The sequence below is a fragment of the Alternaria atra genome (genome assembly GCF_907166805.1).
Source record: "Alternaria atra isolate CS162 genome assembly, contig: 8, whole genome shotgun sequence".
Classification (NCBI taxonomy): Eukaryota; Fungi; Ascomycota; class Dothideomycetes; order Pleosporales; family Pleosporaceae; genus Alternaria; species Alternaria atra.
Window position 1 is genome coordinate 24,256 of NW_025091346.1, and position 9,802 is coordinate 34,057.

General features: G+C 49.0%; 3 protein-coding genes across 3 annotated transcripts; 2 read left to right on the forward strand and 1 right to left on the reverse strand.

Annotated features, from left to right (window-relative positions):
- Positions 1 to 1,283: 1,283 nt before the first annotated feature.
- ALTATR162_LOCUS12168 (uncharacterized protein) lies at positions 1,284 to 3,728 on the reverse strand (the record flags this gene model as incomplete). The annotated part of the gene is made up of 3 exons (XM_043319814.1): positions 1,284 to 2,478; positions 2,636 to 3,626; positions 3,674 to 3,728. 3 exons carry the CDS (start codon positions 3,726 to 3,728, stop codon positions 1,284 to 1,286), a joined length of 2,241 nt encoding a protein of 746 aa, XP_043175749.1.
- An 819-nt stretch (positions 3,729 to 4,547) lies between these two features.
- On the forward strand, positions 4,548 to 5,294 carry ALTATR162_LOCUS12169 (uncharacterized protein; the record flags this gene model as incomplete). Its single annotated transcript, XM_043319815.1, has 1 exon — positions 4,548 to 5,294. The coding sequence occupies one exon, from the start codon at positions 4,548 to 4,550 to the stop codon at positions 5,292 to 5,294; it is 747 nt and encodes a 248-aa protein (XP_043175750.1).
- Positions 5,295 to 8,655: 3,361 nt separating this feature from the next.
- Positions 8,656 to 9,526, forward strand: ALTATR162_LOCUS12170 (uncharacterized protein; the record flags this gene model as incomplete). The annotated part of the gene is made up of 3 exons (XM_043319816.1): positions 8,656 to 8,910; positions 8,960 to 9,232; positions 9,287 to 9,526. 3 exons carry the CDS (start codon positions 8,656 to 8,658, stop codon positions 9,524 to 9,526), a joined length of 768 nt encoding a protein of 255 aa, XP_043175751.1.
- Between the last annotated feature and the right edge of the window lie 276 nt (positions 9,527 to 9,802).

Sequence of the window (9,802 nt, forward strand, 5' to 3'; positions counted from 1 at the left end):
GAGCAGGGACGCGACGGACCCGAGTACACTTGCAGGAAGTGCACAGCGAGAGCGAGATAAGAATGTAGTCAGTGAGTGAGTAAATAATAATCTGCGGACCTTTTCGCTCGAGCTATAGACCCTGCGGTAAGCTTCATCGAGGCCCTGGCGGAGCTTCGGATCTCTCATTTATGATGACCATCAGCGAAGAGCACGATATGCTCCCACAGCCAGCACTATCCCGTCGCACAGCTGCATTTGTACTCCGACCGCACGGTAAATCAGCGTTGTCGAGACCTTTACCCAGCGCATCTACCGGGGATTCGCCATTTCTTCGTGATGACACTCTCGTCAGCAGATCCATGTGCGATGAGAAAGCCCAAGTCTGCTCACTACTGCAGGCGTCGCAGACCGACGCACAAGAGTATGACTCTTTACGTATGATGCCTTTCCCCGAACGTTAGGACTCGGAAATGCTCTGGCTTGGAGGCAGCCACTTCATCACCCGTCCAGACGAGTTGACAGAAATCTCCAATCCACCGTCAGTCACCAGGCAACCACCACCCTCTCCTGTCTGCTTCCTCAAGATGCCTCCATCGTGGCAACATCTGCATGCTTATATATCCGCCGACACTCGTCGGCGAGAAGAGGTTGCAGATGACGGCACGGAGAAGAGTACTTTGTCTCTCGGGTACCTGCTCTGGCTTCCGCCGACCCGGAGAACGATCCTGGACAATATTTCCGCTTTCGAAGTCGCAAAGCTCGTCCACTTGAAGCTGTGCGTCCTGACTCCGAAGGAAAGAGAGCGATATCTCAAGCCGCTTCGGGATTTGGTGTGGAATGTGCCTGCGGTCGAAAGGCTTTCACGAGAGGGCATGAAACTGACGCTACTGGGAGACGGCGCTTACGCGCTCGAGCAGCGATTGCACGCGACGGAATGTTATTTGAATTCTGTAACGGTTTAGGCCTTGCCCAAATTTACTCTAGTACGAGTTGGGATAGCTCGTGTACGGTCATCTATATAAGAAGCTCACCCCACCTCAGATAGTCAATGCAGCGCAGTCCTCCCCTCTGTTTTCACACCGTCACAATTAACATACCTAAAAACCTCTTCAATCAAGTCAATATTAATGTGAACTCGGAGTTTTTTCAATTAGGAACAATTACAGGCTCAAAATTGATTGAATTGATTGTTCCCATCTCTGAAGCTCAGCCTTCTGTCCAACCCACCTCGACTCTTTTCGGAGCACGACCCACAGCAACCTGTAATCCCAGAATGGAGTGGTACTACTATGTCTGAGGACTCACGAACTGTAAGCAGTTCTTCCTCCTAAATTCCTCAGCTCAACAAAGTCCTGCGAATCAGCTTCCTCCTCCTGAGGGCTTAAGCGCTTGTTCAGAGGTTGATATTGAACTCCATACCCGGTGTTGCCAACGAAGTCCGAATTGCTCTCGACATTGCCATATTGTCTTCTATCAGCCAAGCTGAACCGAAATTCCGGTTCCACCAAGGTCGGCACGTCGCCTTCTTTGCCTTTCCAAGGCCCAATACCTTTGCCTTCAGCTGCCATGCGTTGCAACTGGAATGTGGATGAGTCCGTCCACTCTTGAGTCTTGTAGATGCCGTGCCCTGTGCGGCGTTGGATCCAAGTGAACAACGGCCGGATGGCATAGCTGCAGAGAATGCACATAAGGCCAAACGAGATGGTAGCTGCCATGCCGATGACGGAGAAGGAGGTATGCCGGCCACTCCGTATCTTGATTCTGCCGCAAAGGTTGCGCAATTCTGGGTCCTGTGGTTGTTCGATGTACTGCAGGCTTGAGTTGGTGCTGCTGACATCGTACTGACCGGGGCGACTGTATGCCACAGCTCCACGTTGTGTGCTCGAGAGAGAGACGTTCATCCAATTCATGACCTCAGTTTCCCATTGATTAGAAGGCAGGCCTGCAGACATCTCGAAACCAAACCCACTATCCCAAAGCGCATCTTGCGCGATCAGGTTCTCGTGGCCTATGAAGCCGAGCTGCCAATGGAGCTGGCTGCTTGATATTATCTTTGCTAAAAAGTAGTAGAGGGCCTCCTGGGTAGGATTGAGGTCGGTGAGTGTGGTACCGTTCCATTGGGGTCCCTTGGCGAACAAAAGATCTGGGAAGAGCTTGTAGAGGCCAGTAAGTGGAGTACAAGAATGGGAACCTTTGGTTGCAGGATCTGGTGTCGCAGAAGAATCGGCTGAACCTGCTTTGCAGAACTGATATTGCTCTTGACAGCCAAGGAAGGACAGCGGATTCGGCGCTTTGCAATACATGGGAGCCAATGACCCTGGGAAGACAGTGCAATTGTCTGCGCGAAACCAAGGATCTGAGACTAAGGCGCCAAAAGTGTTCCTGTCTGTCAATCCGATAATAGTAGTGTCTGCCGTAGTGTTTAACATATCATCGATTGGTGTGAACTGATTCCAGACAGAGTTCGGAGGTAGGTCGAGGATTGCATTACTGATCCTATGATGTGTCAGTGTGATTCTCTAGACTTCAAGTGGGAAAGAAGCTGAATAAGGGACATGACGCCGACATAAACAGGGAGGTATGCACATGGCAGCCAATACGGTGTGGGGCGAGGGCATCGGATGGAAAGAGCAAGAAGAGGGTATAGACTGACTGAAGACTGTAAGGCTGAACACCTCGCACCCAGCGAATCTCGTCCATGCCAGAGGTGTAATTCAAGCCGACAACGCCAACATTTTGCCCAAAGACAATCGGCCTCGGACCAAACGCGTAGGACTTTACTTTCGTGTCGAATGGTAGACCAGTTGCAAAAGCTGTCTCTGGTATGATCTGCTGCCAGCCAGTCGCGTACTTCTCCCCAGCCAGAGGTACGCATGTGAGAACTTTTCTGACGGAGAGCGCATCCTCCGGACGTGTGTTGACTCCCAGATGAATATCGGAGCGCAGCCTACCCGTATCAAGGGAGATAGCGGTGCCATTGCATGCCTTCTTATTGAAAGGACACGTTACATCTCGATTGATAGTGTAGGGCAAGGTTGGCTGCACGAAGTTGTTGCAAGCCGTGGAGTTCTCTCCCAAGTGGCCGTAGCAAGACCGCGAGTGACTAGCACTTCTGCGGAAGGCGTTACGCAGCATGACGGTGACTACATTGATGTATTCGTATAATTGTGCTCCTGGAATCGAGTAGATGGTGTCGAGCGTGGGTTCTGGTGGGTTTAGATAGGTAGGTTCTTGGAGCCAGCCGCAGTGCCGGTCAATGGTAAGAACACTCGGATCCCGAGCGACGATAAGTCTGCTTGAGAAGCCACCTCCCAGCGCAAAGACAAGAGCGTACAAACTTGCAAATAAAAACAAGACCACGCTCTTGCAATAGATTTTGGACCCGCCATGGCGGTGTGCCCATGCTATCCTGCTCAGGTGGCTGATGAAAGAGGCGTCACTCTCGGTGTTGCGGAGGATGAGCTGCAGCTGATGGTGCGAACCAAGCTGTGGTTTGCTCGAAGAATTGACTTGGTGGATGACAAAGGCGATCGTGCCCCACAGGTACCCGCCAATGATCGTGATGAATAGGGTGAAAAAACCCACAAGAATCAGAGCCCACTGACTTGGTAGCGTCAAGGTCCCGCGATAGACAGGGTGATTACCTATCAGACTATGTCAGTAGGGCTCCATCGACGCATTGTGCACTTACTTTGATTACTCCAAAAGCCGCAATATACGGAGTCGCAGTCCCACCATGGCGCCATTGTCAAAGTATGAGATGAGACGGTGTCAGTGACAAGTGTGGGACGTGATGAAGTGGTCCTCTATATGAGAAGTCAATCGCCTTTCCCTAATAATAGACCATCTAGATCTGTCTCTCATTGTCTGACACCCGTGGCTCTATACCTGGGCACATAGTTACAATATGGTTATTTAGATAACTGGTTAAGCAGACGTTAGCGTACCAAAGTCCTTTTCAGCTAATCGGACAGATATCATTAGTAACAAGGTTTCCTCTGATTGATCAGAAAAGACTTTAGTACGCTACCATCGGCTTGACCAGTTATCCAAATAACTATATTGTAACCATATGACCAGGCTCACCTTCTCTTTCGCTTGCAATGTGGCTCGTAATGTTAGTACCTTGTTTTAATAGGCCCATCGTAGCTACGCAACTAACACTGTCCGAGAGCCGCTACAGACACAGCTAACTGCGGCTGACCCTTTTTCTACCCCGCCCGCTTCAGCTGCACATATGACTACCGCTCATCAGCCGCACACGTGACTACACTCCAATCGAAAGCCTCTCTACGTCGCATTACCAAAACAAGACGCCTTACCTAGTCGCTTTTTCTCTTTCCATCTTCTACTGTGCCACTTCAGCCTGGTGGCTGTGCTACGCCTAGGCCCAGTTGACCCTGACCCTCTTCTATTTATAGAGCCAGGGAAGGAAACAAGCTAGCCAGATCCGACTACATATACTACACACAATCTGCAATTAAGATCCATCATCGCACGATTACCTACATCTGCAACTTCATTTACACAATCTTCCCAACACAAACCTCACCTCAGCTCTCACCATGCGCTTCTCTGCCTCTGCCGTCGCTCTTGCCGCCATCAGCTTCACCTCTGCTCTACCAACCAACACGTATTCCTCTACGCCTACCAACTGCACAACTCCAATTCCCTCTTCTACAAGTTGCAGCAGCGCAACTCCTACTCCTCAACCAGGCAAGCCTTCGTGCCCACCTCTGCCCGACTGCAACACTTCGTGCCCGCCTCCGCCCGCCTGCAATACTTCCTGCCCAACCCCACCGCCCACTACACCATGCGGCAAGCCTACATGCTCCAACATCATCAAGCCTACAGTCACTTCCTTGTACGAGGTCTGGACAGGCGCAGTCCGTCACAACACGGCCAACGGCAAGGTCTTCAAGGATGGCAAAACCACCGACATCACCACCCTCCTTACCTTTGACTTCCCTCCTGAGTCTGCAGGCAAGACGTGTAGCTTCCACTTTGACCTTGCTTCTGATGCATCAGCAAAGGTCTCTGGTACAATACAGTTTGACGTGTTTACCTCTCTTGCCCCTGCTACTGGCAACACGTCTTCCTGGCCTTCGGGCAACCTAAGGGACCAGCATCTCGGTCGCATGACTGCGCAACGCGGTGGCGCAGCAACTTGGGTATCTGGATTCCCAGCTCTCGGCCAGGGCTTTCCTTGTCCGGCTGGGAAAACATACGGTGGAGAGTTAGTGGGCGTAGGCGACGCTGATTTTATCGAGTGGCTCGCTGGACCATCAGGAGCATCTATTCAGTGGTGTTAGCAGAAGATGTTAGCACTAGTCTAAGCAAGTTATTTAAGCGTGCAACTGTCGTCTAAGATAGAGTTTTAGTAATGAGAGAGCAATGCAAACACGTACTCTACCTATCTCTCTGCCTCTTGTGTACGACTAAGCAGGGCTCGCAACGGATCAAATCAAAGCAATACTTGATTTGATTGATTTGATTTGATTACATAAGCATTTGATTTGATTTGATTTTGATTTGATTTGGATAACTTGATTTGAATTGATACCCCGCAGCGGGGTAGATAGACCCCGATTTCTTGTACTAGTAAGTTATCTCCTAGCTAGTGAATTGCTATGATACTTGTTGAATTAAACAAAACGCACTTGTGAACAATAGATATACTAATCGTACGCCAGTGACTCACAGCGTCTACAGTGATACATTACGATGAAATTTTATATACAAAAGCAGTTAATCAGAGTCCTCAGAATTAATGTCAGAGTATTCAGTTTCAGCAATGTTTGCTACCCGACGCTCTCGTACCACACCCTCCTGTATGAGAGACCTAAGAACCTGATTCCTCTCTAACGTAGACCCTAATAGTGAGCTCCTATTCGGTGTACACGTTTTTGAAGCCTCACTGAATCGACGCTCTAGGTCTGAACTCATTGCTGGTGCAGCAAAGATATCAAGCGCTACCTTATGCAGTGTAGGAAAGCGCTCCTTGTTATTCCGCCACCAAGTGATAAGATCTATTGGTTCCTTCACAACTTTGCGTTTGCCAGTGACTTTATCTATTACGATGCCATCACGCCGTGGTACCTTTGGTGTTGTGTAGTAACGGTCAAGCTCTTGTGCGAGCGTCTCAGTGTCAGGCTCAGAAGGAACGTAGTCGTCGGAGAAGAGGAGGTCGTCGTCGAATTGAGTCTCTGGGACAAGGACGTTCGCCTGCGATTGAGCAGCCTGAGTAGCTCTAGTAACAATTGACGGCTCTACAGCAACGTCAGGACTGATAGATCTAGTATCGTAGGACTTGCACAGCGTTTCAAAACGCTTTTGAGCGCCACTGAGCCATCCAGACTGACCCTCCCATCGTTTCTGAAGACCTCGCCAATTGATGTTGGGGTTAAGGATCCGGGCCGCAGTGTAGGCTGGTGTTTGGTCTGAAACTCTGTAGTAGAAGTCGAGCTTTGCCCAGATTAAAGCTGCAAATTGCTTTACCTCCTTACTTGGCTGGGGCTGTCTCTTGCTTCGCTCAGTCCACTGTTCATAGTATTCGAGGAGCTTCTCAATCTCATCAAGCCATGTCGAGATATTCACCTTCTGGCCTTCTAGTCTTTTTGTTGCTAGGTAAAGTGGCTTAAGCAGTGCTTCGATCGCGGTAAGCGTGTCCCAGTCAGCGGCCGTAAGCCGGTCATTGCTTACAAGCTCGTCGCCAGCTTGTTCAAGTTCAAAGAGGTAGAAGTCAACTGACTTTCGAAGCTTAAGTACTGTATCAGAATTAGTACTTAATGCAGTAGCCTTAGTGTTTCTCCAACACAAAACTTACGCCTGTGTATCATACAATATGATGAGTTCCAACGCACACCGCCGTCACAGACTAGCGAGAAGATCTTCTTAACCTCTGCCTGACCTTCAACCTCCTTCTGAGCCTTTCTAAAGTTCTCTCTCCGCTGGTCTGAAGCACAGATGTGGTTGACGATGTTATGGGCCTTGCCAATTGCTCCCCTTTTCCTTCACTCAGCCTGCTGTACCTGAAGAGACCCTTCGTCTTGTGGATCGACTGGGTTGAAAGCGGTGGCAAGCAACTGAGTGTCCCGGTCGTTCTGCCTGGCAACATCCTCAACTCGCTCGTCATTAAGGGCATCCTCATTCAACTTCCTCTTTGTAGACGCGCTAGGCTTGTAGGCCAAGGCTGATTGAGCTGCAAGGTTGATAATATGGCCTCCGCATCGTAAACGACGATGTCGCCAGTCGAAGGAGAACACATCTCCAAGGAGCCGGCAGGCAGCGTCGTTATTGTAGGCATTGTCACCAACAATATAGCCAATGCTACTGCTATGAATTTCGTGCTCATTGCAGATTGTGCGTATAAGGTCGCAGATAGCCTCTCCAGTGTGACGGCCGTGGATCTGTCGGAGGGCAACAAGGACGTCCACCCGCTCGTAATCGGTATTCAGGTAGTGGGCTTCAACGCCAAGGAAGGAGAGGTGATTGTACGATGACCAGATATCAAAGCTAATCGAGATCTTCGATCGTGCGGCTTGAATAGAGCAATGAAGTACACCGATAGCTTCAGGACCTAGTCAGTCTATAAAGTCAAGAGAAAGAGAGAATGGGAGAGCACGCTTACCATAGCTATAGTGAGCCTTAATTAGTCGCTTGATAGAGTTGCCACTTTGGTATAGAAACCTGTTATCAATCTCTGGGTTGAGGGCCTTGAAAAGCTCTCTCGCTTGTAATGAGGACGCTCCGTCATAGCTTTGGTTGTTAAGAACTACCCAATCAACTAGCCTCCGCTGGAATTCAAGGAAGTCGATGTTCGTGAACGTGCGGAGGCGCTCATCCATAGCCCTGAGTTGAGCATTCAAGGTGCTTATTCTGTTGTCTTCAACACAGCTGTCAAGGTCGAACAGGCCATGTGTGTCGGGTGAATTGTTTCGCTCTACTTGGCCGATGTTATGCTTTCGGAGTAGATGCCCTGCTGCTGCTGTTGAGGACACTGGATCAAAGGTAGTCTCATAACCAGCACTATTACAGTGGGTACAAATCCAACGGTCTTTGCTTGGGTTTGATGGGTGATAGACGAGGGCGCCGTGATTGTAGATCCAACTTCGGCGTTGTCGAGAGTGCTTATGTGCAAGCTGACGTCGGAGCAGATAGCCGCCGCAAAATCGAGTATTGATATCGAAGCTATGTGGAATAGCATACTCACGTTCGCATGTTAGAGACAAAGGCAGGTTGGATAAGCTCGCAAGTGAGTCAGAAGATATTGATGTCATGCTAAGGGATAGAACATATTTTAAAAGAAGATCGTGCGCACCACTGCAGTGTGCAGTAGAGGTAGATTGAGTATATTTCTAGAGGTATCATGAGTGAGGCATGAGGCATAAGACATGAAGCAGGAGTGATGGAAGTCAGATCATTAGTTTGGCCAATAGAGTTGCCCGGTTATCTGTCCGCCGCACTTTAGGTTTCACGTTTAGTGGCTGACAAGGTTATACCATGAAATTTTCAAATCAAATCAAGTTATTCAATTCAAAGCAAGTTATTCAAGTTTATCTCAAATCAAAAACAAATCAAGCTATTCAAATCAAATCAATCAAGCTTTGATTTGATTTTGATCCGTTGCGAGCCCTGCGCCTGGGTATCTGGTACAGCTTTAAAGTAAAACAGATGGAGCAGCAGGATACACGCCCATACTCCTGGGAACAAGTTGTGTCCTTCGTCAGTTACGATGCTCACGGCAACACTCTCTTTGTCCTATATCTGGACAGCCCAGATAGTGTGAGGACAGCATTGAAAAAAAGGCTGATCGCAGCTAAAACGATCTTGTCTTTGGAGTGGCATGTCATCTTCCTTGGAGTTTTGCGAGACAGATATGACGAATCGGTCTGGTCATTGAGGGATTGCGTTCGAAACGCAGAACTTGTATGTAATCTCCCCTCCATCTACTCTGGCTGAGACTAAACGATAGCAGGCACGTGAGTCAGCCCAAGAGTTTAGGCCAGAATTTATGCATCTCCATGAGATTGCACGCCATCTGCTCCACTCGAACGAAACTTTGGACGTCACAGTCGACACAATCAAACGGATCCTGGCCAGCTACCCTAGGCTTCTTCCCCCTGAAAGAAGAGATGATCTGGCGCTACTCAATCTTCATGACAGAACTTCTGCGCTAGAGAAGGATGTTCAGGGAATAAAAAGGCGATCTGAATCTCTGACTCAACGCCTGCAGAACAAGATCGATCTTGTAAGCCAGGCTTTTTCTTAATCTTAGATCTTGTAGTAGCTAACATGTCCTTAGGCGTACAATCTCGTGGCTCAGCGCGACAACCAAATTATGGTCCAGATGGGCGAGCGTGCTCGTCAAGACAACAACAACATGAAACTGATCGCCGTAGTTGGCTTGGTGTACCTCCCTGGGACCTTTGTATCCAGTCTTTTTGGGATGAACTTTTTCTCGTTCGTCGAGGAAAACGGCCAGCAGAGATGGCAGGTGTCCGAGAAGTTCTGGCTATACTCAGTGTGTCCATCAACCAAGTAAACCAAAAATCGACCCTCTTACTTGACTTGGCTGACGAGAATCCTTTACCTTGCTTGGTTGGTTGACGAAAAGCCCTTACTTTGCTTGGTTGATTGACATTACTCGATAGAATTTCCCGATTTGATATCTATACTCATCTACAGGAGCATACCAGTTCGAAGAAGGTGCTTTTAACACTCAATTGCCGCTACAGTCCCTAAATCGAGCCGATTTCGTTCAACGAGTGCGTTGATGTGTCGCTTGTCGAAAGGTGAAGTCAAGATCAATAACCCAGTC